General features: G+C 53.6%; 1 protein-coding gene across 1 annotated transcript; it reads left to right on the top strand.

Annotated features, from left to right (window-relative positions):
* Nucleotides 1-11781: 11781 nt before the first annotated feature.
* Nucleotides 11782-26013, top strand: IGF2 (insulin like growth factor 2). The gene is made up of 4 exons (XM_084287334.1): nucleotides 11782-12210; nucleotides 17886-18048; nucleotides 24152-24318; nucleotides 25059-26013. Exons 1-4 carry the CDS (start codon nucleotides 12109-12111, stop codon nucleotides 25299-25301), a joined length of 675 nt encoding a protein of 224 aa, XP_084143460.1. The 5' UTR covers nucleotides 11782-12108; the 3' UTR covers nucleotides 25302-26013.
* Nucleotides 26014-26806: the final 793 nt, after the last annotated feature.

The raw sequence follows: 26806 nt of genomic DNA, 5'->3' as shown, positions 1-26806 counted from the left end.
TTGAGTTAGGGCAAGCCCATGAGGGGATCCTGCTGGGGATTAGATAAATATGTCACGGAACCTCCTGCGGAGTGAGGCTCCGCAGGGAGAGCGGAGCGCTGGGCATTTGGGGGATCTCCCCCCCCGGGTCTGTAGGGCATCTTCCTGCCGACACCACGCTTGTTCCAGTTACAGTGAGCACAGCCTCGGGTGGATTAACACCCCTTGCAAAGCCTGATAAAAGACAATGGGCCACATTTTCAACGCTAAGCACATCAAGGATGAAAGGGAGCTCAAGGAAGGAGCAGGAAGGAGCAGAGGGAATGACCTGACCTGCCTGAAACCTGCCTTTCTACGGGGAGCAAGGAAGCTCGCTGCACTTATCCAGAAAACAAACAAACAAACAAACAAAAGGTTCAGAGAGACTTGGTCAAAACCAAAGTGGTGGGCATGGGAAGGGTTCTTGTGATGCACAGTCACATGTGTTACAGGAGCTGGAAGGTGATATTAGTCCCACTTGGGCAGGATTGTTTCTATGGGGTGAGAGGAACCTACCCAGTGGGGCGGTTCGTCTGTCCACACAGAAGGTTTGCACCTCTTGCATCGAGAGCTGTGGGGAGCAGCAGCCCGCCTGTGCTGAGGGTGACTCCTCCAAAGCACGGGGCTGTCTTGCCGCAGCCTGGCAGGCCTTCAGAGAGTCTGGGAAAAAAGAAATTGGTGCAAAAGGGCTCAGGCAGGGACTTATTTGGGCTATTTGTTATGGGTGTCTCCAAAGCAGCAAGCAAGATGCCAGCAAGTCAGGATTTGAGATTTAGTCATGGATTTAGACAGCTGCTCATTTGGATATGAGCAGCTCTCTAAAGCTTCCATCAGTTGTAGCCTGTACTGACCTCTGCATGTGCATGACTCCTTTCTGCAAACTGGCTGTATGAAGAACACCTGAGGGCCAGGTGCGATGACTGGGGCAGGTCCAGGAGAAGACTTCCACCTCTGTGGCAGTGGGTGCTCTGGGGTGACACCCCTCCCTCCGCTGTGTAAAAAACCTGCCTCACAAACCATTCACCTGATGGCTCCTCTCTCTCCCTTGGGCAGCCTGGGGGAGATGTGGACACCAGGGTTCACACCACGCACTGACAGATGTTGTGAGGGAGCCCTCTCAGTACAACAGCTCTGGCTCTGGCTCCAGAGCCCTCCTTCCCCTCTCTGCCACGATCTGGGCTTGCACGCCTCAGTCTCTGCCCCGGCAAAGTCGCAAACTGCAGCAGGGTGGTTGCAGAGCGCAGAAGCAGCATGGGGGAAGTGGTTTTGGGGACAGCAGCTCCTACTGAAAAACAAGGCTGCGGCTGGGAGGCCGCTTCCCCACAGCCTGTGCTTGTGATAAAGCCAAAGGCAGGTATTTTTTTGGGTGTCTTGGAGCTCTCTCTTGCATGGAGATGACAACACTTGTTTTTTCTTGTCCAGAAATCCCACCTCCTGCCTCCCTTCCCAGGGATGGCCAGGTTTGGGGTGCAGGGATGCTGCAGCCTGCATGGTCCTCCTGCTGTACTTGGGAACTAGAAATGTTCTTGTGCCTTGCAGGTAGTTTTTAAGGGCAGGAACCACCACCTAAACCCTGCTAAGTTGGTGGAAACTGCTTCCCTGCCACAGCCTGCTGCAGTGTCTTCATCCACATCATACCAATCACTGATGCTCAAGGTTTCCCCTTTTCTCTGTTTTCCCTCCTGAGACCAGAACCTAGCAGAATCACACCCAGACAAGTTTAATTTTAAAATTACTTCATTTAAAAGCCAAGCACCAATATCCCAAGCCAGTTGTTTAGATTAAATGAAAGCTTTTGAGAAAAAATAAAAATAAAATCCATCTGACATATTCCACCCCCCTTCCCCAGGACATCACTCCTATCTGGGTACGGAAGAGCATCCCGAAGGTGGGAGCAAAGGCTTCAAGTGAGTCATCTCCTACTTTGTACACCCCGACGGTGCTGTTGCTGCTTTCATGTGGGTCTCTGGGAACGGTGAGGGTGGTGGCGGGTGGGAGAAAGTGGCTGTAAACCAGGCATCATACACCAGAGCGGGGTTTGTGCCCCCAGTGGCATTGAGGTGTGCAGGGGATCCTCTGGGAATACTGCCCTCCCCAGCAGGGCTCTAGTTTGGGGCAGGACCTGGGATGGGGGCTCAGCAGGAATTGGGATGGGAGCTCTTAAAACACCCTGGTGACTCAGGCAAATCTTCCTCTGATGATGAAACTCAGGGTTGTAAGTTAATTCCCCTAAAAGGGGCTTTTAGGGGATGCATGCTATTCATTGCTAGATTTTTCTCTCTCCTTATATCACACACAGAGACAATGGAATTCGGTCTATCTCTGGAAAACATCTTTTTTTTTTTTTTTTTTCTTTCTTTCCTTTGGATTAGATTAGTTCAGAAGAGGTTGTTCCAGTCTGGCACCTCTTGTGGTTACAGTGCTTGTTTTGACTAAAAAACACCCGTGTGATCTGTACATATTTGAAATGGTTGCCTTTAATGCAGAAGGAAAAAAAAAAATCTAAGCAATTCAATTCTGGGCCAAAAAAATAAAAAATCTTCTCCTTCTTGAAGATCTACCTGATGGACTTGGATGGCTCAGCACGAAACCCACCTGGAAAAAATAAAGAGAGAGGAAGATTTGCAACAGGGATGCAATTGCCATGCCTGTAATTACACTTGTTAATCTCTGATCATGTTCAGGTATTTGCGGTGCTCACCACAGCCACCTCCCATAGCTAGGGATGCCCTAAGCTGGGGCCTGTGAGAATCAGGGGCATTATTGCCATTGGTTTTCATATTGTCTCACTAAATGTTTGTGTAAGCATTGTGACTATTTTCTGGCTAACACAAGAGGTCTGAGGACTTGCTTCCTCCATCCTGGTCATGTATGGTTCCCGACCCTAATTTTGGCATCTGTCAAGTGGGGCTGAAGGCAGGGCTGGAAGGAAAAGCTCGAGAGTTGGCGGATAAAAAGAGCAAACAGGACGCCCTTCAGCACGCCCCTCATCACATTCAGCTCAAACAAAGGCAGAGGGACCGGGCAGGGTGTGGGGACATGCACAGCACACAATGTCACAGGGGTGGGTGAACCCCCTGGAGGTGGATGAACCTCCTACAGACAGGTAAACCAGCTTCAGCTCTTTCAGACTGAAGCATCAAGGGGGGTTCTTGTAGGGTTAAGCGACATTTAGCCCTGCAGCCTCTACCTTGCAGATCCGCAGCATGTCCCAGCCCTGGAGGGACACGTCTGCAAGAGGATGGGCTGAGGGCTCCCTGCCTCAGGTGTGCCAACGTCTCTGTAGGGTGCGAAATACCTGGGAACCCTCCAGCCACTCCCAGAGTGAGCTCATCCCTTCGTCCCTATCAGGGAAACTGACCGAGTTCCTCATCCTTTATTGTGCTTATTCCTCTAATGAGGCAGTAACAGCGAGCTGCTGATTGTGTTACATGGAGTTGAGAACATCCAAGAACTGGTGAAGTACACCGTGATCCCACTGCCCTCCAGCAAGCATCAGCTAGCAGGCAGCCTGGCCCCCAGCAGCAAACGCATTTATCTTCTTCATGTGCCCCCCCGAGGCTCCCAGGATGGCTCAGGATGGACGAGGGGAACCACGGTCAAGGGAGGACAAACAGCAGCCCAGCAGCAGTGCCTGGGAAAAGACCAGCCTCTTTGCCAACACCTGCCTTTGGCAAGCAACACTTTTTCCAACTGATTCATCCAACAGGTTTTTACAAAGAACTGATAGGAAAGGTCGTGGAAAAAAAAAATCTTTTCTGGAAGTGTTCTCAGTCATTGCCTTTTTTTCCATTTGTAAAAATTTCCAGATTAAAACCTTAACTTTTTTTTTTTTTTTTTTTTTTCAGCTAAAACCAGCTTTGATTGAACACACCACCAACGGCTGCTCAGCTCTCAGGGCCGCTGGGCAGGACACAACTCTGTGCATTTTACGGCCAGGGCACTGGTGCCCTGAAGAGGAGGACTTGGTTCCCCATAGCGCTGCATCTCCTGGGCTTTCCCAGGACAAAACTGGCCCCAGCTGGAAGCCCAGCGGGACCGGAGGTGGCTCACGGCGTGTATATACATATGGGGCTCATGCGGGGAAAGGCTCGTGGGGGGTCTCCCTTGGATGTAGCCGTATCTCGCACCGCAGCTTTCTTTAAACTGTGGGGAAGTTGGATTAGGTGAGGAATTCCACAATTTCTTAGCTTTTCAAATAACATGTCTGCGATATCACCCAGCCTGACCCACGCTCCCACCTGCCTCGGGAGCTCTGTTAACCCTTTGCCTTCGCGGAGGGCTGGGAACGTGTTGACCACACACACTCTGGCTGCTGGGGGTGGGGTTGGCACCTTCAATGCTGAAGGCAAGCAAAGCCCACCCTGTCCAGAGCCTGCACCTCCATAAACACACAGGGAACATAAACTTCTTTAGACCTTTCCCAGCCCTCTCCTGGGAAGCTGGCTCGTGCCCCACAGCAGGTATGGAGGCATTCGGGATCATGCCTGTGTTTTCACAGAATCACATAATCACAGAATCATCTAGGTTGGAAGAGACCTCCAAGATCACCTAGTCCAACCTCTGACCTAGCCCTAACAAATTCTCCACTACACCATATCACTAAGTGCTTTGCATTACTCCTCTTTGGATCTTCCAGATGCTGAAGCGCACTAGGACCGATATATCCCAGTAGGAGTTATCTCCAGCTGATGAAGAGACGGGGACATGGAGAGACCCTGTGAGTCACCCCAAGTGGCATCACCACAGTGGGGCCAGAAATAGGGGTGGCATTTGAGTCACCTGCCATTTGGCTCTACCTACTTAGCCTAGCACGCTCTACCCCCTCAGCCCAAAAATACATGTGTGCATACGCACGTGCTATGTAAGCCCACTGTGTGCTCTTTGTAAAAGCTATATGTATGGTTTTGGGGGGGAGGTTACTCCCCTAGTAATTAGCAATTAGCTGAGGTAAGCACACTGCGAGGTCTCCTGCTCCAGGAGCACTGGCACTTCCACAAATCCCTCACTTTTCTGTCCACAGACCTTTCCTTCTTGCTGGAGCCCAACCACAAGAGAGCTTCCCCCCATCCCGCGGGATCACACCATACCTATTTGCCCCATGATGCTCCTTGGAGATCCCAACCCCATCTATGAACAAGCCCTTGGAGGTTACATAGCCACTAGCAGACCACAGCAGTGAGGCTTTTGGGAACGCGTGGTTCCAACTGCTGCCATGTGCCCAAAGCTCCCCCCATCTCTCCCCAAACCATCCCCACTCACTTCCAAGCTTCAGGGGCACACCACCATCCTTTAACTCACCATCCCGAGGGGAGAGCCTCCTGCCAGGCCGTTCTGATGGCTCCGGCACTGCCACCTTTCCCTGTGCCCCAAGCCCATGCTGACTGGGACCTCATCGCAGCATCCCCACCGCGGCCGCCCCTGCTCTGCTGGCGCCGTACCGCACTATCGCCATGCTGGGTGTATTTTTCAGCAGCGGAGTGTATAAACATTTCCAGCCAAGTGCACTTAGCGTAAATTTGTTTGCCAAGTGCTATTGCCTCCCCTCTTGGGTTAGGATTATGGGAGAGTGTTTTGGTTAAACCGGAAAACAAATCATCTGCCCTGCTCAGCGCTCACCTCTCGTCTGCCCGCAAGGGTGTCCATCACCCACGGTGTGGGCAACATGGTCTGGATGGGGTGGGAGCAGGGTGCCCCCATGTCACTGGCCATGGGGACCTTATTGCAAACTCCCATGAAACTGCTGCGAGCTGTGAGCATCAGCAGGGGCAGTCCCAGCCCCTAAGGGAGAGAGGGAAAGGGAAGCAAAGGTATTCTTGCCCCCATCTGATGGATGGGGATGCAAAATGATGGGAAGTGAAGTGACTTGCCCATAGTGGTGGCAGAGGGAGGCTGCACTTGGGGTATGGGAACCATGTACAATCCCTTTGCTACTCCTTCTCCCTGAATCCACAGCCACCTGCCCATGGGAGCCTGACCCCAAGGACGTCCTTCTGGGGTCTTCACTGCCCCTCCAACCTATTTCTCTACCCAAAAAGCCCCTGGGCCTGAAGCAGTGATGGGGTGGCCCCAGCTGGGGCTAGTGGACATGGAGGTCCCTGAAATGGGAAACTCAGGCCCTGGGATGCTCCCACCCCATGCTTTGCCCCAAGACAATGAGAGCTGCAAACAAAGACCTGCACCGAATCACAGCAGCAATGCAAAGGGAAAAAAAAAAAAAAAAAAAAAAAAAAGGAAAAAAAAACAGAGGAAGAAACGCCTGAAAGATACATAGCTGGGATTCCTGAACCCCTCAGAGGTATTCGGGCTTAGCCAACAGGCTGTTTTTTTTTTCTTTTTCTTTTTTTCCAAGGCCATTAATTACACAACAGAGACGTATCTGCACTGCTCCACCTCTCCGCAGTCAATGAGGGCCCCGCATCTGTTCCCTAAAATCCTAAAATGTGCCACCATCTGCACCCAGTGCCATTGCCTGCATTGCGCCTGGAAAAATAGCCCGCTGGAGGGTAATGTTCCCCGCCTGGTTTTCTGGGGAGCATTGAAGGGGAAGCCAAAGCACGTGCCTCTAAAGCAGGTCTGAAATACAGGAGCTTCACCGGCAGGGAAGGCAGGAGGACGTGGCCGAGATGAAAGTCTTCAGGGAGGCCAAGGGGAAGCTCTCTGAGGAGCTGTACCAAGGCACAATTGGTGCAAGGACAGCATATGGACTTGCTCTGCAGACAGACCCAGGAGGAAATACATAATTCCCCGTGTTTGCACAGTGCTATGGAGAGCCAACTTCATCCCCTGGCGCTGGGAAGAGCTAATCGTACCTGCTGGAGCTTCTATTGGTCCTTCAGGGGCTTGGACTTCTTCCTCCCTATGACATTCCAGTGAGCATTTCCATGGAAATGGTTTGAAAAAAAAATAAGGAAAACAGGAAATTGTGATGTGCTTAGCTGTTAATATAGGCACAGACCCATCTTCCTTCTCTGCTACTGTATTTGTTGCACATTTTTGACATGAATAATCAGACAAAACTTGGAGCCTTCCAGACTCCCACTGCAAAGAAATGCTAGGGAGAGGGCAAGCATTTTTTCTTATCTACCCTATCCCACCCTTCTCAAACATCCCTTTTGGGAAGTCTTTAGCCACGCCAGCATCCTCTTTGGCAACCAGGGAAGACCAAGAGATGTTCGGCCTTCCCCAGCTGGTGGAGAGAAAGGAGACATTTCTCTCCCTCCCTGGGATGCTCTGACCCTCTGCTGCACCCAGCCCCCACCCTCCTGGCTTTGGCCGAGCTGCAGACAGCGTGTTGAGTTTTAAAAGATGCTACAGGAATACCAAGCTTGTCCAGTCTGCCAAAAATGCAAGTTTGTCCTCTGTATAAATTGGATGAAAACACCTGTGCCTTTAACCGCTGTCACAAATTCCTCTGGCATGGTGCAATAATTTACCTCTGAAGAACTCCAGTTTTGCAGTGCTCAGCACTGTCTGGGTCCTTAGCTTGCATCTGCCAACTTCTCTCCCGAGCACCCGAGCCCAACGAATGCTTCAGGGCATCGGCAGACCAGGGCAGGAGTTGCTACAAGAGCCTCCCTTTCACCCTGCTCATGCCAAAAAGAGGTCCTGTGCTGATGCCTAGACCACCCCTCTTTCCCCCTACCCACCCAGCCACCCTGCAGCAGACACCAGGAGCCCTGAGAAGACCTGCCTTGCCTCTGCTCTTGTTTGTTCCTCGCTGACCGAGGGCCCCAGGTGAATTATTTCTCCCACTCCCAGTTCTTTGACTTCAATTTCGTGTGGGGACCTTACATATATCACATCCTTTGTCGCCAATGAATCTCTCCTGTTCAAACAGTTCAGTGTGCCCTGGGATCAATATATTTTAGCAGCGTGCAAGGACACTGTGTTATTGCCAATTTCCTGGGTTGTACAGAACAAAAGGTATCACTTTCTTAAAGCCGCTGAAAAACGCTCTGGGCCAACTAAGATTACTTCTCTGCCATTAAACAGCTGCATTCAGGACTCTTCCTGTTCACTGTCTCTCCTCACTAGTGATGACATTTTCACCCAGCCTTCAAGGACAGGAGATCCCAACCCATGGGCCATCCTCACCCTTCCTCGTTCTCATCGTGGATGTCCTGACCTGTGTTTCCCTGCTCCAACATGTTGGGCACGTCAGTAACACAGTCCAATTTCTCCCGGTTGTCCTCACCAGTGACAAATGAAAATGTAAGGTGCTTTACAAATTGGGGTGTCTTTGTGAAGCTGTAGGCAGGGAGCATGAACCGTGCAACCCAAATGACGAGAAATCCCCTTCCTGCTCATCCTTTCATTTGTAGGATAATTGGGAAATAAACCAAATGAGCATCACAGGGAGCCTCAGCTGAGCTGGGATTAGGTGACCTCTCCCCTCTGTGGATTATGGGTGGAGAGGGAGAGAAAATCCATGCAAATGTCCTCTCCCCTGAAGGTGTCTGCATGGCTCGGCTCCCCAGCAGCATCGCTGGTGCCCACGCTGGCCCATGACCACTGCATTTCCACAGCTGCTTGCATTCCTCTGCCCTCGCTGTGGCTCATGTCTCTGCCCACAAGGTCCAGGCTGGCCAGAGCTGGCCCTTCCTTCCCCCTTTCCCCGGAAAGTTCTGCCACGTGTCGGTGGCCATCCAGGAGCCGCTTTGACCACCTCTGCTGGGTAGTGCTGTCAGGGAGCTTTGCAGGCCCCAGCAGCAGAGCTTCTCCCTGCAAACCCTGAGCATCCCCTGGACATCCAAAAAGGTTCAGGAGTTGCGTTGGTGCAGCCCTGCACAGTTCCCAAGCCACGATGCTTCCTGGTGTGCGGGGCTGCAAGCAGAGCTGCTCCGTGCCCATTTGCTCCAGCAGCCCTCCTCTCCCTCTCTTTCTGCCTCCCCAGCCTCAGGTTCAGCCATGCCCTTGGCTCCCCAGGTCCTCCTCCAGCTCTCCATTGCAGGCCCTTGTTGCAGGCGATGCCAGGGGCTGGAGTTTGGGGTGGAGGCAGCTATTGTTCCAGCTATCTGCAGTGCAATGTTCCTTATGACTGTATTAAATGAAGGGCGGAGGTCACACAGCCCTAGTTTAAATTAGGTTTAAGCTGACCTTTAACAATATTACACTCGTGGATCCTCTCATAACTCACGGAATAAACTCCCAGAGGGTTTTACCACCTCCCTCCTTTCTTCCTACTGTAAGGATGCCCGAGGCTTAATGCGCTTCTCTCCAATTTCACTTTGATTTCTAATCCTATCCCCTTCTCCCCCTTCACCCCCCCAAATACAGATATATTCACTCCTTTAAAGGTGGGGGGAAAGAACCTGTTCCTTTTCTCTTCTGGGCGACAGCTCTTTCTTTTGTGTCTCTTTCTTCCCTACCCCGCCCCCCTCCTCTTTCTTGACACAATGCACTATTTATTTGCACTGAAGGATAACTAAGAAGCAATTAAAAGATCAAAAGGCACAAGCACAAGTAGACCCAACTTGGCAACTTGTGGGGTGTATTTTGCTGCTGTCGCCGAAGCTGCACCAAAATGCTGGCTTGTTTTTTCCCCCAGCCAGAGGGACACCTCTCTTATTGGGTCGCCTCTTCCTCAGAGCAGAATTTTTTATGATCGCTATTTTTCACCCCCATTGTTTGCTATTGCAGTTGTTTACTGGAAAATCACTTGTTTTTCTCAGGGAGATTAACCCCCTCCAAGCTTTCTTTTGTCTCCTCTCAGGAGGTCCTTGTGCTGAGCTGGGGGAAGGGAAGGGAGCTGGCTCCTCCAGCTATTACCCACAGCCTGCTTACAGCCCTGCTCACCCCCCTGCTCACTGGGTCCTTTCCTTTGATGGGGTTCTGCCTGCGGTGGGGAGAGGTGCTTGATCTGCCTTAAGGAGACCAGCTCTGATGAGCAGTTCATGCTGGACAGAAGGCGAGACCCCATGATATGGATTTTCTAAGTCCTGGGCATCTTGGAGAAACTCCTAAAGCCAATGGAGATGCCTCGCCATGGAGAAACATGAAGCTCTGGGATCTGCCAGTGGGGCTCCTCAAGTGCTCACTTTCTTTGACAGCCAGGCCACTTTACATACTTAGCTATGGATGCAGGAGCTGAGATTTGATGCCTATGTTTGAGTATGATGGGCAAACCGATGCTTTCTCAGCATCACATCCCTCCCCCAGGTGTGCCGGTGTTTGCTGCCCCAACCCCAGGTCACCTGCTGGGTGTGCTACGCAGTGACACAGCCCAGGGGACAGCCCAGAGATAAGCAGGATGCTGGGCAGGGCAGGACCTCCAAAGCCCAGTAGGAAAGGAGCAGTCCTGCTCACACCTCACATTTTCTTTGGCATGTTTATGGCAATTCCAGACGTCCCGAGAGGCACCAAGACCCCATTCTTGAAAGAAACAAGTGCAAACTTGAAAAAACTTAAAAAAAGAGTTTCCTTAGTGCACGTCAGAGTGAGGGCTGCTGAGCCCTTGCCCTACCACGCCAACATCACTTGAGATGCAACAACCTGCGGCGCAATTTTGGGCAGCTCTGCCCCTCTCGGCGCCACGGCGGGTGCATGCCTTGCAGTGCAACTTGAGCTGTGCATCCCTGCAAGCGGACGCCCACCCGGGCAGCGGCGAGGATGCGGGCAGCGGGTGCTGCCTTTGGTGCTGGTGGAAAGCAAGGAAGGGTCCTTTCAGCCCACCTCTGAGGCAGCCGCTTCCACAGCAGGGCAGGTTTTTGGGAGAAGGGGAGTTTTGCTGGGCGCAGCACGGCGTGACTGCCATGCAGCACCAGCGGAGCGGCGATTGCAACGGGCGCGCGTTCGGATCGCGCACCGCTTCACAGTGAAGCCTGGGAAAAATCTCCTTGGCTTAAAGGCAACAGCTTGCACAAGCTCAAGAGGAGCGGGGGCAACCCAGCGAGCAGCTACTGATTTCGGGAGGTGCCCTTCAGGGTGCAAAACCTGAGCACCCGTGCCCCGCAGAGCGGGACCATCCATGTTGTCCCCAGGGATGCACACAGGCAGAGCGGGGAGCTCACATCTGATGATGCGGGGATAATGTAATGCGGGGTATGGCCATGGTGTGAGCCTGGGGGTGGCCGTGCTGCCAGCACCCCCATATGTCTGCACCTTCACTGGGGAGCCCTCAGGAGAGGTTTTGGGGTCCGGCGCAGGGCGGGAGGGGTGGCATGGCCACCTGCGCCCTGTGCGCACCTGGAGTGAGACCCAAAAGCAGGGCTGGAGCTGCAAATCCTGCTGCTCCCTCTGCTCCCCCCTCCCACCCCGGGAATTTCGGCTCTCTGGAGGGCAGGAGGGGCGCGCAGGGGGTGCCCCAGCACCTCGGGCAGGGGCTGGCGGCGCAGGCCCCCATCTCCTCCCTTCACCTGCGGGGGGAGGCGGAGGATGCGCGCAGCCCCCGGACCCCCCCAGGCCGGGGGCCGGCCGGGGTGGGCTAAAGCCCCCTCCCGGGCGGGGAAAGCCTGCGGCTGGAACTTCCCGTCGCTCCCCGAGCTGGACTTCGCAGGGTTACGAAGAAGGGAGGGAGAAAGAGGGAGGGATCGCTCTGCAACATTATTGGCTGCGTGGCCGGGCTGGTGTTCGCTGGGGAAGTCAGAGCATGCCCATTGGGGGGGTATAAAAGGGGGGCAGCCGGAGCGCCTTGCCTGTCTCCTCGCTCGTGGGGCAGCCAGCCGGGAGCAGCGGGCAGCCAGGCAGCCGGCCCCTCCGCCCCGGCCAGGGGGACGCAGTCAGTAAACACCACCACAACAAAAAGTGAGAGCCACCCAAGGGGCAGCCAAAGCAGAAGGAGAGAAAGAGGAGGAGGAAAAAAAGGCAAAAAAAAAGGGGGGGGAACAAGGAGAAAAAATAACAAAAGAAAAAAAGGAAAAAGAAAAGGAAAAAAAAAAAAGAAAAGGAAAAAAAGGAAAAAATAGGAGAAGGAAGGAAAGCGCTCGCTCGCTCTCTAGAATAACAAAATACCTAATCGTAACAAAATAACATCCTTCAGACAAATTCAAGCAGGGACTTGACATACCAAAAAGGCAAAGCGAGGAGAGCAAGCCAGGGCGCGGGGAAGGCGAGCCAAAGCCGCGATCGCTGCCAGGGCCGGACAGCAGCATGGCAAGCGCCGGGGCACACACGGATGAGCGCTGCCGGCAGCCTGCCTTCCTCCCCGGCCCGCCGCCGCCAGAAGTTGAGAGTAGCAGCGGCAGCGCCAAGGTAAGCGCCGCTCCGAGCCGTGCCACGCCGCGCCCAGCCGTGCCACGCCGCGCGATGCTTGTGCCGCGGGATGCTTGTGCCGCGCCGCGCCGAGCCGAGCCGAGCCGTGCCGGCTCCGCTGCTCGCCCTCCCCACGCGTGTCACTAGAGGGACCCCGAGAGCCGGCCCAGCCCGGGCTGCCCGCGGCCAACTTGCGGGCTGTGCGCTGCGGGGGGTGCGGTGCGGTGCGGGGACCCCCCGGGCACCCCCAAGGCACCCGCGCGCCTTGTGGCGATGGGCGTTTTTCCGCCCGTTTTTTTTTTTTTTTTAATTATTATTTATTTTTTATTTGCTTTAAAAAATACGTTGTTATTATTTTTGCGTGGGTGGGGGGCGCGCAGCGCTGCCCGCATCCCCCTGCGAGGCTCCTGCGCGCCCCTTGCGCGGGGCGTGCGCGGAGAGGACGCGGAGAGGGCGGGGGGGGGGGGGGGAGCGGCGTGGAGGGGGCGTGGGGCGGTCCCGGGTGGGCTGGGGGGGCCGGGGGCAGCACGGCGCGTGTGCGGGCAGCCGCGATCGTGCGTGGGCCGGGCTGGCCCCGGCGGCGGGGCCGGGGCTATGCGAGGTCACGGCGGCCCCTGGCTGCCCGGCGCGCTGCGCTCCGCGCCCGGGCTTTGGGAGCGGGGACCCGGCGGGGAGCAGCGTGGAGCTGCTGGGCTCTCATCCGAAAAAACACCGCGGCGCGTTGGGTCCCGGAGGGATAAAAATACAGAGAGGGAAAAACAAGAGAGCGAAGCCAAAATGGAGTGAGAGTTAATGGTTGGCACCGAGCCTTCGACTTTGTGTGATATTTTTTTTTTTTTTTTGCTTCCTTCCCAATTGCTTTTCCCTACAGTAATTGTTTTAAGAGAGCAACTTGGAAGGGTTTTAGCACTCTGTTGAGCAGTGGGGAATTGGGGCACATGAGGAAACTCAGACTTAGCGTAACTGTACCAGCAGATGTGGCTGCCTTGCCTCCAGCCAGCGGTGCTTCAGCAGTGCTTCTGGCACGCCGGGGCTCACGCCGGCACCGTGGGGCCACCCTGTGTGAAAATCAGGTTGGTGGGGGACGTTTCAAGCAGATACCTCAGGAAAAGGTCTGCTTTAACCCTCAGGTTGAGGCTTCCTATGTGAAGCCTGCAGTTTTCGTCCCAATGCCAGGGTGTGCTTGGGAGGGCCCGGTTTTCTTTGTTTTTATTTATTGTCAGGTTGTGTGTGTGTGGCTTCTTTCACTTAGCAGGGTTCAGTGCGTTGGGTTTATTCCTCCTCCTCCTGGCTTGATTTACAGTGGAGTTGAGGAGCCTGGGTCGTGGGTTCTGTAGGGGTGACTTTGTGCTAAGGACATCTGGAGGAATAAAACTGACTGACACTCCCGATTTGAGCTCCGCTGAACTGTTTTGGACCCAACTTGACAATTTCGGTGGGGGTGAGCGGGTCAGAGCTGTAAATCTTGCTCCACGTTGTCGACACCCACACGAGTTCACTCAGCCTTTCAAAGGGGCTATCCCAGCTCCTGTGAAAATTCATTAAGGGATAAAAGATTTGACACCGCAGGTCCCCTCCCACCGCCGCATGAAACCGGAGAGCCAAAATGCGTCTGCGTGTGTGTCCCGGCGCTGCTCCTGACAGGTGATCCTTTTTGCAGCCTGCCTGCAGGGCTGCTGCTTTGACCAAGCAACCCAGAGGTGTCGGTGCGTGTCTCGCCATTGATTCCTACAGGCTTTGGAGCGATCCCTACTTGCCTCAAGGAGCAAAGCACTTCTGTACGTCTTTTCTTTTTTTAAATAAAGCAAACACAGCAGGTGAGGTCTTATTTTTAGAGGGACGGAGGAGCTGGTGCTCTTCCAGAATTGCATACGAGCACTGGAAGTGGCCCACCCTCTCCCGCTTGTGTCCTGGGACTGACCTCTCAGCTCCGTTTTCGGGCTGGCTTTGCTTTTTGAGGCTGCTGTGTCCGAGGGGGTGAAGAGATGCAAAAGGAGGGGGTCAGGGGACACCAGGGGAGGAAATCTCCACTGGGGCTGCAGCCTGGCATCGGCAGGGTTAACACGGCTCTGCCAAGACATAAAGCAAGCTGAATGTGTTGTGGGAATATCACTTGTCAGTAAACTCCAGTCACCACAATTTCTGATTTAACAGCTTAACTTGCTGTTAACTTTCCCTGCTACGCTCCAGGTTTCGGCCGTGGAGGCAGAAAGGCGAGAGGAACAATAAAGAAAGGAGTTAAGTGAGGCTACTAAATCGGACTTAAATCCCTTCCCTGGGTCCTGCCAGCTGTCTTTAGAAGAGTTAAGCAAGATTGCATTTCCTTTTTTTTTTTTTTTTTTTTTTTTTTGTTTTTTTTCTGCTGTAAATCAACCGTTTCTGGGCCGCCTACCAAAATTTGTGCAATACTCCCCGGTGGGGTGAGTAAATGGGACTGAATACCCCATTCACCTTTCCGAGCTTGGTTTTTCTGCAGCTCCGGGAGCCCTCGCTGCAGAGCCGCGGGGTGTGGGATGGGAGGGAGGAAAGGTGACCCCCGGCACGGGGCTGCTGATGGGGACAAGCGGCGAAGACAAAAAAGCGAGGGCTAAAAATAGAAGCGACACTGCCAACCTCAGCCATATAAGTGTCACGCGAGCCAGGTGCCAAGAATCAGAAGGGTTGTTTTTTTTTTTTTTTATTGCTGTCAAGCCCGGTGATCGGAGCTGAGCAGCGAAACCCCTGGTCCCAGGTGGATTTTATCTGCCTCGATGGTCAAAAGTTTTGCAGTTTGAAACCTGCTTCCTCGAAGATGAGGATCCGATGTCACATCCTTTCTCCTTTAGACAAAGGTGGAGGCTCTTCTACAGCCAGGAGCCTCCAGGGATAAAGATTTGGGCAGGGAACATGTGGCCAGGGTGGCAGGAGGATGCAGGGTGCCCCCGACAGAGGTATGGCACGTGGCGGCTGCTCTCCATCGGGTACCACTGGGTGCCCCCCCCCGCAACTCCTCCATCCAGGGCGGGATTTTGGCTGCCAAAGGCGCCTGCCAAGGGCTGTCTGTGCATCCCTCTCCACTCTCAGGAGGAATAACACAGCAATACGCTTCGTCTCGCAGTCGTTGGCAACGTCTGTGTGCTCCCCATGCACATGGGTGCACTGATTTCGGGATGCAAGGGATGCCTTGGCTCCAGCCCCGGTGCTGGGACGTGGATGCTCTCCCTGTGAGCGGGTGATGCTCGCTGCACAAGCACTGGGCATCTCCTGCAGCAGCAATACACCAATCTGCCTGCTTTTTCAGCAGGGTGATGGAGGCTGGGCTGCAAAAATGTAGATTTCCTCCCCACCCCCCCATCCCAGCACACAGCACTCATTTGGGCTGACAACTTTCTTGCCCTTTTAGACACTGCACTGCTCCACAAAGAGCGAGATTTGTAATTTATTTATTTATTTTTTTTTCTGTCCAAATCCAAATTTTGCAGACTGGGCCATCTGTCAATTCCCTCCTACGTTGTTCTGTTCATATTAAATTGTAATGAAGGCCAGACTGAAGGAGGAATTAGGTCAGACAGGAGGTTCAGTATCCGTTTTTTGGGAGATGTTGCCCAAGAGAGGCACCGTGGTTTGGTTGGCTCTGCGCAAGCCTGGATGCAAGGGATGCCTGAGCCTTCCTCTGAGATTTGGCAGCCGGGCCTTTTTAGCACATTGTGGCCTCTTGGCCTCCGAATCCCCAGCAGCTGGACAGAAATCGCCTCTCCAGCTGATCATGCAGCAAATCCTTAAAAAATCCTCCGGGCAGCTTTGCGCGGGAGGGCGGCTCCGCTCCGCTGCAGACCTGCCTTCAGGCTTGCTCCCATCATGCTGGTGCTGGTCCAAGGGGACTTTCTCCATTGGCGTGCCACCACCAGTGACCTGGCTGTCACTGGGCTGCGGAGAGGTGCTCGGGGTTCCCCAAGTGCACGGAGCATCCTTCACGTAGCAGCCCCATGGCGAGGGAGCACCTCCACCCACCCAGGGCAGTTTTCTGGTCCCACATGTGCTGGTGTGGAGAAGGGAAGGAGAAGGAGCCTTGCATCTGCACAGGAGATGATTTTCTAATTTTTCCTTGTTTTCTGCCCTGGTTCAAACTGCACCCTGAGATGTTTGACCTCTCCCAATGCACGCACCTGGGGGTGGCAGTCAGTATGACCAATTCAGGCCTGTTTTACAAGGATGACACTCTAGTGGACATGGCATCTCTCCTAGTCCTTTAGGAAAACACTGTCACCACATTGTTCCTGTTACCTGTTGCATGAGGGAGGCTCTGAAGTACAAATGAAGGCTCTGAGGGCTTCAACGCACGATGCTGGGAAGGGATTAAGCCATGGTAACTGAAGCCACATGCAGTGTTGGGTACCCGATGATTGAACTGGGAGGGAAGAACTTACAGGGTTGTGCTGGGTTTCTTCAGAGGGGTGTCAGCATTTGGACCATTCTCATCCTCATGGCTTTGGCCCACATGGCTTCAGGAGTGTTTCCCACTCAGTATTTTGGGCTTGGACTCCCTAAAAGAGCTTGTACTGGGAGGCAGGCAAGGCTTGCACCTGCAGCTCGGCTTTTGCAGTAGCCAGTGCTTTGCAAAAGAGAAGTAGTGCTTGTTTTTTTTTTTTTTTTTTCTTTCTTTCTTTCCCTGCAGACTGTATCAGATCTTCCCAACACCAAATAGTGCATCTATAGCACGATGCTGCTGTGCCTCAAGCAGCACAGGTGATGCTGTGGTGATGATCTCTGCTGCTTGGAAGAGCTCACAACTCGTGAGCACGGCAGCTTTCCAGCACTACTGGTGCACCGTGTCTGTAGAAATTGGTGATAAGGGTGGCTTTGTTGCTGGCAGGACCGTAGTGGGGCCCCTGGGGACCTGGGCTAATTTCCTAGCTGCGCTGCAGACTTCCCCTGTGACCTTGGGCGAGTCATTTAATCTATCCCAGGCTTCGGCTCCATCTCCGAGCATCCCACGGGGGTGAGGTAATATTCATTAACTGATATTATTCTCGAGTTGCTCAGATGCTATGGTGATGAAAGCTGGAGGTGAAACTCAGTGCCTCGGCTGAGTGTTAGCAGGGAGAGGGGCTGCTCTGCTGGAGATTTAGCACTCGCCCGTGGGGGCTGCTGTTTTGATACAATTCCCCCCTTCATTTTGAGCTGAGCTCTTGGCCACCACCGTTGCTTGTAGCCATGCAGCGATGCTCGTCGCTGAGGGACAACACAGGGATGTTGCATCACTCAGTGGGGCAACAGCATCCCTGTGCTGATACCCCTGTGGTCCCCAGCTGCGTCTCCCTGGGGACCGCTGTGCTCCCAAGGGATGTCTCTCTGGTCCCGGCCCTGCCGGGCAAACACGGATTGTGCAATCAGCCCCCTGATTGCCTTAGCAGTGCCTTTTGGATGCCTGGGGCGAAGGCCACTACTCCCCGGCAGAAGCCAGCTTTCCTCAAAAGCGGGAGGAAAGTTCATTTGCTCCGCCTTTGGGAAAGCGCGCGTTTGGGTAGGGCACGGAAAGCTTTCATCGAAAGCAAAAACAAGCCACCTCCTGGCAATCACTTGAATGATTTTCCATTTATAAGGGAAGAAAAATAGGTAATTGGGGGGGTGGTGGTGGTGGTGGTGGAAGAAGGGGAGTCTCTGGCACCACGCTAACGCTGTGCCTCCATCCCCAGGTGCAGAGGATGTGCGCGGCCCGGCGGCTGCTGCTGCTGCTGCTGGCCTTCCTGGCCTACGCGTTGGATTCGGCCGCGGCGTACGGCACGGCGGAGACCCTCTGCGGCGGGGAGCTGGTGGACACGCTGCAGTTCGTCTGTGGGGACAGGGGCTTCTACTTCAGTAAGTGCCACGTGCTCACGCGGGATGCTCGGTCCCCACGCCGCGCAGTGCCGGGACATCCACGCCAGGTGCAGAATGTGCTGGGGGAGGTGGGGTGGGATGGAAAGGACGGGTTCTCCACCCTGCTGCTTTTCCTAATGGCATTATGCATGGCGAGGAGAGGAGTGAGACAAGCAACAAGCTCAGGTGATGCTGAGCACTGTTTTAGGGGACTTGGTCCCATGGGGAAGCGGGGTGCTGAAGTCAGATATTGCCGGGGAGCAGCAATAGGTGGTTGGTTTGCTGTTGATGCAGGCAAGTCATCAAAGTAATGAAGGTTTCTGCTGAGCTTGGGGTCTGGGTTCTTTTAAAACCCAAGCAGGCTGTATCCACAGGTTCTGGTTGCTCCCTGAATACTCCTGGTGGCCTCCTGGCTACCCACCAATGACAGTGATGGCGCACCCTTTTCCAGCACAGCTAGTGCCAAAAAATGTGGTGTTGATGTCATCTGTAGAGTGCAGGGACTTTGAGGACAGTTGCCTGGAGCACGCTTTCCCTCGTGGTGTTTTTGGGGTCTGGACCATTCACATGGGCAGCACAAGAGCTCAGCTGGTGAGCGGGGAGGAGGAGGAGTAAGGCAGTAGCGTTGGATGCTCAGCGGTACGTGAGCAGGGGAGGGTGCCGTCAGCGTGACGATGCCATTATAGCGGCCCTGAGAGTGAAGACCCCATGTCCTGCAGCCTGCTGGGGACTGAACCCTGTAACAAACTACAGGAGAGATGTGAAGGCAAGCAGCAGGGAAAGGATGCACGTAGCAGCTACAAGGGGCACCGTGTGCTTGGCAGTCTTTGCCTCTGCTCTGGTTGGGGGAAAATGAATTAAAGCAATGTGCAAGGTGACTCTTGAGTAATGTGGCGAGTTGTTTTTTGGAACAGTGGTGCTGAGAGCCCCCCTCCCTCTCCTCCCAGTCTGGCTTTTGCAGGGAAAGGGGTGCTGCATGGTCAGGAGAAGATCCTGGGTGCTAGTGCCCAACCAGGCTGGGCTGAGCCTGGCTGAGGTCAACCCCATCCAGAGGCTGGGCAGGGGGCTGCCAGGTCCAGCTGCCACCAGGGCTCAGCCTGTGTGATGTCCTAAGGGTGGTGGCACTGCAGGTGGCTTTGCCACTAGCCAGTTCCCCTAGGAGATGGCTTTGGGCAGGTGGCGATGCTTTTTGGGACGCTGTTCCTTTCTCTCTGAGTTCAGCTGAGGGGTCTGCACCATAACTGCCCTTCCTCTCATCTCACCCTCCACATTTTCTCAAACCACTGAGCCCACACCAGAGCTCAGCTTGGGCAAGGGACACAGGCTTCTCCTTCCCATCTGTGGCAAGTTCCTCTCCTGCTCTCACACCTCTTCCTCTCTCTCCCTATACAGAGGAGCATCCGTCTCCCTCCCTGTGTTTCTCTTCCCTCCTCCCCCTCTCTGGGGATGAAATGGAATGGGGCTTTTGTTTTACAGACAAATTGACCTCCTTTCACCTCGAATAACCCGGCCTCCCAGTCCAAATAAAAACACTTTTGAAGGCAGACAAGTAGCTTTGTGCCAAATGGCCAGTCTGGTGCTTGCAAGAGGATTCTCACTCTTTTTTATTTTTATTTTTTACCTGTCCCCTCCCTTCTGGTTGAATACTTCTGGAGAGCTCAAGTGCTGAGGGATGAAGGGAACCCCACCAGTCCCATATTTTAACCTCTGCAGCCTCTGGCCAGTCAGCACTGAACACACATTTGGGTACCAGCTCTACTTGACGAGGGCATGGGCATTCCCAGTACACCTCTTTCTTCCCTCTAACTCTATCAGTTGATCCAGTAAAGAGAGCAATTCTTCTGCCTACATTAGTCTTCATTCCTAGATCCACATGGCTAACACTGTTGGCCCGTGTAGGCTCTATAGGGCATGCTTATGTTGCATGATCATGGTTTATGTCCTGAAACTGGCTCTGGGATTGTCCTGAGCACTTCTTAGCCTGCTGTTGGTGTCAGAAGTACAGCCTGATGAGCAACCTGTGCTAACAGCATGGTTCATACGGGAGGTAGATGGCTTTGATGGCCTCATCCCACAGATATGGGTGACCCCACATGCTGGAAAGGGCTTGCTTCAAACAGGCGCCTGGTAATCTTGGGGAAAAAAAAAGGAAATGGCATGAAAATCCACCAGTTTTTCTGCTGTGGTGGTGATTTTAGCTAAGGTGTGCCTTCCCTGCTCTGAGCTGCAGCAGTCTGCATCCAGCTCCAGCACATCAGCGGTGTTTCACACCCCTGGTGTCCCATGGTGGGGACATAGGCAGCCTGGACCCAGGAGGGTGCACCCCAAGGACCATGATGTCCGCCTGTCCATTGGCATGGAGAGGTGCCCCTGGAAGTATCGTGATGGCAGATGCTTGGGACTGAGGATGTTGAAGCTGCTTCCCAAATCCCCTAACTCGGGTACTTCATTGTCTTTATTTGGCATCCCACTACCAGGCTTTTACCATTTCCACTCCCTTTTTTTTTTTTTTTGAGGGATGTAGCAAAAATCTGGAGATACATTGCTTTACTTGATCTGCTTGTGAAAGGGACAACACTTTGCATGGCGCACCCTTGGGGACGAGTGCCACCGGTCCCATGGCAAGCACTTGGCATATTCCTGGTGCACCTGAGACCTGCAGCAGTGATGCCACCAAGAGCTGGGGCTGCAAAGGAGCAGCTCCAATGGGGGCTGGAGACTGCAGCTGCAGCCACTGCCTTGCTCTCCTCTTTCTGCTGCGATCCCCTTCCATGACTGAAGGCTTTTGGGGCCAGCACGCAGGTGTCGGCAAGGTGATGCCATCCCACAGCATGGCCTCAAAGAGGGAAAAAAAAATTATAAAAAAAGAGAGGAAAAATAGAAAAAGGTCAAGAGGAAGCCCCGGTGGCGAATTTGCTGTCATGCACCGCCGGCGGGGAGGGGAGAAGGGGCTGTGGGGGGAGAAGCGTCTGACTTCTCTGTAAACAACAGCTCCTGTTTCCTCCTTTCCAACAGCTGATAAGAATTTAGCTCTTTGCGGCCGCTTGTGCTGACGGGGCACATTCTTGTGCGCCGCTGCTCCTGCGAATAATACTAGGAAAAAGCAGGGGGGAAAGCGCGGTGCCGGGGCTGGGGGAGGGCCAGGCTGGGGGCACTGGGACGGGGCTGGAGCTGCACAAAGGCCCCCTTGTTGCTCCCGACATTCCTGCGTCAGGGGCGCGGGGACTGTTTGCACCCAAAGTCCCCTTCCACTCGGCTTGCCGCCTGATGGACCGGAGGAGAGGGGAGCCGAGGGTGGGGAGGCGCCTCGGTGCAGTGATGCCGGGGAAGGGACCCTCCTGTCCCCACCCCGGGTGCCATCACCTCTGAGCTGCAGGTACGCGGCTACCGCCCCCGCGCAGTCCCGGGAATGCCATCAGGATGCTTGGCAATCCCAGTCGGGATGGCCAGCAATTGCTGTCGGGATAGCACAATGCCACCCGGCACCAGCCCGCAGAGGCTTTTGGTGGAGCACGGGTTGGGGAAAAAGGGAGAATGGCCATTTTTCGAGTCCCCCGAGAAGGCTGGGAGGTAGCATGTTTCCTTGGGAGAAGGTGGCAATCGTTGAAATGGGAAGTGGAAGGGGAGTGTGGGAGGAGAAGTGCTTCACCTCCTGCTTTGCTATGTACCTGGCTTTGGTGGTGACGTTAAAGTGAGATGCCACCGATGGGTGAACGCCAGGAAAATCAACCTTTAGTCCATGCGTAAATCATGGTTCGGAACAAACCCTTTTCCTAATCCAGGTCAGCGGCCATATCACTGTTAACTAGAAATTTCCTGGCATCTTTTCCCCTGGTTGTTATCTCCAGGTGCGTTCTGGGGCTAAATCCCAGCTTGTTGTTTGCCAGCTTTTGTTGTTCTTGTTGTTTTCCCTGCAGCAGCACTCCCCTAGAGGATGGGGATGGCATTTGGTGCTGTGGGCATGGACAATTATGTAATGGGAGATCTGTCCCCCCAGCCCCTCGCCGCAATGCTGGCGGCAAGCAAGGGAAACAGCACGTAGGGACTTTATGCAACACATGAAGGGCAGTGCTTGAGGGCTGGGGATGTGTCCATAAGGTGGGCAAAGCAAGGGGCATGGATAGCTGAGGGCTGTCTCTCCCAAAAAGTACCCTTTATGGTGGGGTGGTTGCATGGGTTTAGATGCTTTGGTCCATATGTATATGTGCTTAAATATATATTGCATATATATATTGTGTATACATACAAAGAATATATGCATGTGGCCCTCTTCTCCATTGGGTATCACCACCTGGATTGCCTGCACCAAGGTCACTTATACGGCAGCAGGCAACCAACTCATCCACCTGCCTATACAAGGAGGGCTCAATCCAGCATACTTGTGGCCACGAGCATTTTAAAGACAGAAAAACAAACCCCTGGCAGTGCTCCCTTCACTGAGCCTTGGCTGAGACTAAGCTATCCTTCTCACCTTCCCATATAGCTGGCTAAGGGTCATCTCTGAATTTTTCCCAGAGAAAAAGAAAAAAAAATAAATAGGAGGGGGGTGATGCAAGGGGGAAGAATGTGGAAAATGAAGCGTTTGAGCTGCCTCCCGAAGGCGGGCTGCATGTTATGAGTCAGCTGTCCCATCGCGGTGCACCCGATGCCGTGCTTGCTCTCATGACCTCAGAGCGCGGTGGTGATGCTCCACTGTTGAGCAAAGGGCTCACTGCAAACGGGGCGAGTTTGACAGCTAGCAGGTGCTGTGCTGCCAGGGGCTTTGCTATTGCAGGGTGTATGTTGAGGTTGGGTCACGGCATTTTGCATGCCAGTGTTGTGCACGCAGCACTGCACTGCACAACCGTGCCTGCATTGTGTATTTGGGGTTGCTTTGCACGTGTGGGGCTGCATTGGATATGCATGGCTGCATTGCAACGTGGAGGGCTGCATTGCACATGCAGAAAGCTGCTGGGCTTTGCATGTTGTCCTGGGGCACTTTGGGTGGGCACACAGGTGCGGTACCGCTTGGGGAAATCAGCCAGGGCCGTAAGATCTAAACAGGATAAATATTTGAGCTCCTGCTTCATCTGGAGCGTGTGGGGGGGACCATGGGTCATGCATGGGGCCAAAGCAGCGTCTCCCCAGATGGATCCCATCTGCAAACCTCACGAGTACTGCTCTGCCTGTGTGGGCTGTGCTCCCCTCTACCTGAGCCCCTCACCTCGGCACTCTGTACATGAAAACACAGAGAAAACCCTCTAGTTTGGGGCCACTATACATTTAGGAAGTTGCAATTCCTGAGCAAATTTGTTTTGTGTCTGAAATCCAGATTTGCCTCTCTCTTCTATTTCAAGAGGGGGAGGCACAAAGCAAAACCGGTGTGAGCCTTCTCCCCGGAGTGGTTTGGCTGTAATTAAACACCGGAGTGAGATGCTCTCAGTTGTTGCCGCGCTGGACACTGGCGTTCGCATCCTTCTGCTGGGAGAAATGGGAGAGGAACCGTTATTAAAAGATTAAGTTTAATAGCTATTCTTGGCGTGCCGTTGTGAGCCTGTATTCTTTCTGCAGCTGTCTCCGAGCTGTCCCATCTGGTAAAATTTAGCCGCGTTGGTTCGCTTCACCTGCCCGAGCGTCAACACGGCAGAGGGAGGCTGGCAGCCACAGCGCCGCGCTGCTTCTTTCTAATAAAATGCGCTTGCCAGGATCAACATCGCAGACGTTCGTGGTAATCGGTGCGGCGTCTGCATCCGGACTGCCGTCCGCGCCGAGCTCGCTAAGGAGCAATAGGAAGGGAATAAATTACAGCAATAGAAAGTGCCCTTAATTAGCATCGTGTGCACACGGGGAGCCCCGTCGGCATTGAGAGCATTTGTCTGGGGAAGGCTTCATGTGAAACTCAGGCGTTTTGTAGGCACGCGTTGAAGGGAGATGAGTGTTTTAGGGGAAATGCTGCTGGTTTGGAAGCATGTGTGCAGCAACTGTGGGGTGATGAAGCTGGTGGATGTGCTGGTGGGGGTCACCAGTCTGATCACAGCTGGAGGGATGCCTCCAAGGCGGAGGTTAGCGGGTGACAACGTCTGGCCTGTATTGACGGCTAACGCTGAGGCCTCTGCCCTTGCAGGTAGGCCAGTGGGACGAAATAACAGGAGGATCAACCGCGGCATCGTGGAGGAGTGCTGCTTTCGGAGCTGCGACCTGGCTCTGCTGGAAACCTACTGCGCCAAGTCCGTCAAGTCTGAGCGCGACCTCTCCGCCACCTCCCTCGTGGGCCTCCCGGCACTCAACAAGGTAGGGATGGCCCCGGGTTTGGCAGCTCTCTAAAACAAGAAGGAGAGGAAAAGATAGGAAGGCCTTGGAGGGGAGAGGACAATTGCTGGCTCTAAGATCCACTGCTTCTGCAGCCAAGGCAGCGTGCAGAGCCTTGAAGAGTTTATGGCCATGGGGGAGTCAAATAAGTTACAGAAAAAAAACTTTTAATCACAGGTTGGTTTGTGTTGGAAGGGAACCCTGAGGAGCATATAGTCCAGCCCCCCAGCCATGGGCAGGGACATCTTTCACTAGATCACACTGCCCAAAGCCCCATGCAACCCAGCTTTGAACACCTCCAGGGATGGGGCATCCACAGCTTCTCTGGGCAACCTGTGCCAGTGCCTCACCACCCTTGTTGTGAAGAAATTCTTCCTTATATCCAATCTTTTCTGGTCTGAAACAATTGCCCCTTCTGTCCCCACACGCCCTGCTAAAATCTTTCTCCAGATTCAATATATATTGACAGGCTGCAGCAAGGAGCCCCTAGAGCCCTCTCCAGGCTGAACAGCCCCAATGCTCTCAGTCTTTCCTCACAGGAGAGGTTCTCCAGCCCCTGATCATTCTCACGGCCCTCCTCCAGACCTACTCTAGCAGGCCCTAGTCCGTCTTGTGCTGTGAGCCCCAGAAAACGAGTAATGTGAGGTGGGGCAGACAGAGCTCATGGGCAGGGTCGGCCGTGTTCCTCACACTGACGCTGACGTTGCTCTTCCCCTCTACAGGAGAGCTTCCAGAAGCCCTCACACGCCAAGTACTCCAAGTACGACGTGTGGCAGAAGAAGAGCTCCCAGCGGCTGCAGCGGGAGGTGCCCGGCATCCTGCGCGCCCGCCGGTACCGGTGGCAGGCCGAGGGGCTGCAAGCGGCTGAAGAAGCCAGGGCGCTGCATCGCCCCCTCATCTCCTTGCCGAGCCAGCGGCCCCCAGCGCCGCGAGCATCCCCCGAAGCCACCGGCCCCCAGGAATGAACCATGACTGGCCGGCTCCATTTGTGATCTCCCGGGGAGAGACTGGCGAGACCCGGCCCCCCCCAAGCCCCTCCGTCCCCGAGCCGAGGAGCGGGGCGGCGGGGCGCCATCACGCCGCTCCGGCCCCAACCAAACAACTGACACAAGCAAGGAGGGGATGGCGGCGGCGGCGGTGGCCGCGCGCGGCGTCCTCCTTTCGGGGTTGGGGGGAGGGTTGTTTCGTTTCCCAGGCCTGTCTCGTTTCCCCCGCGCACCCAGTATTTTTCAAGCCTTGTACTTGCAAAGGGACAGTTGGGCACTTGAACTTTTTTTGCTGCCGGGCACTGCGTGACATCCCCGGTGCCAACACCAGAAGACAAAAGAAAGAACAAGAGGGAAAAAGGATATGAAGTTAACTTTTTTTTTATTTTTTATTTTTTCTCAAGAAGAGGAGTCCATTCCGTGTCTTTCTTGACAATAAAGTGAAAAACAAAAACAAATGGGGAGAAATGTTGAGGGATATAACTTTTTTGCCTCATTCCCACCCCACTTTTTTTTTTCCTTTTATTTTTATTTTGTTGGTAACTTTTTGTAATTTTTATAACTTTCTTTTGCACCTTTAAAAAGAAAACGTAACTGAGACGAAGTTCCGAGGAGACCCATCTGCATTTTTTGTGTGTGTGCTTAATTACAAGATTCCAAATCGACTTGCACCTTTTTGAAATCATCGCTGACGGGAGAAAGAGAGGAAGAGGAGAGAGAGAGAGAGAGAGAAAGAGAGAGAAGAAAAAGGAAAGGGGAGAAAAAAAAAAAGAAAAAAGTGAGCTGATGCTCACTTTAAATGGAGGAGGCGTCTGCATTGCACATTTGCCACGGATTTAGTTGATTTATATATATAATATATTATATAACTTTTTTGGCAAAAAAGCACTATTTTTATGGGACATTTTGTGTAGTATCTGAAGAGGGATTGTAATGTTTAAAATGTGTTATGGTGCTAAAGTAAGTTGGAAGGGAAAAAACCCAGAAATAGCAAGGGAGGGTGGGGAGGGAAGGACAAGATAGCGAATACTGAACTTGAAATTTTAGCTTTTCGTTTTAGGAAAAGTGTGATAAATGTGTTTCTTTTCTCTTCTGAAATATAGCTTGGTCATGACCATATGAGCTAGTTGGCTGTCACTCATGTACACAGATGCACGCACACACAGAAATACATCTACACGCATCCTTTATTTTTTTTTTTTGTAGAAAACAAAACAAAACACAACACAACGATTTAGTCTAAAAGGGAACTGTTCTAGAGACTAACTGCTTTGAATGGCGAAGGTATTGCCAGGTTACAACTCCAGGCCCTGCTTCCGCGCGGAGCTCGGCTCCTCCATCCTCCCGACCCTGGCGGCTTGCTCGCACGAGCCGAGGCCCTGCCGAAGCACCAGCCCCACCATCTCCTTTTCCTCCTCTTGCCCTTCGCGTCCTTCTTGCAGAACACCCCTGCCATCCTCCTCTTGCCCCAATGAGCCGGGGCC

The sequence above is a fragment of the Netta rufina genome (genome assembly GCF_964035555.1).
Source record: "Netta rufina genome assembly, chromosome: 5".
NCBI classification, from domain to species: Eukaryota; Metazoa; Chordata; class Aves; order Anseriformes; family Anatidae; genus Netta; species Netta rufina.
This window is presented reverse-complemented; position numbering and strand designations above follow the sequence as displayed.

Excerpts from the sequence above, each read along its gene's own strand:
- IGF2 (XM_084287334.1), top strand. The coding sequence starts at position 12,109 with ATGGCAAGCGCCGGGGCACACACGGATGAGCGCTGCCGGCAGCCTGCC. Across the intron at positions 12,211-17,885 it reads GTAGCAGCGGCAGCGCCAAG|GTGCAGAGGATGTGCGCGGC; the intron begins GTAAGCGCCGCT and ends CTCCATCCCCAG. Across the intron at positions 24,319-25,058 it reads GCCTCCCGGCACTCAACAAG|GAGAGCTTCCAGAAGCCCTC; the intron begins GTAGGGATGGCC and ends TCCCCTCTACAG.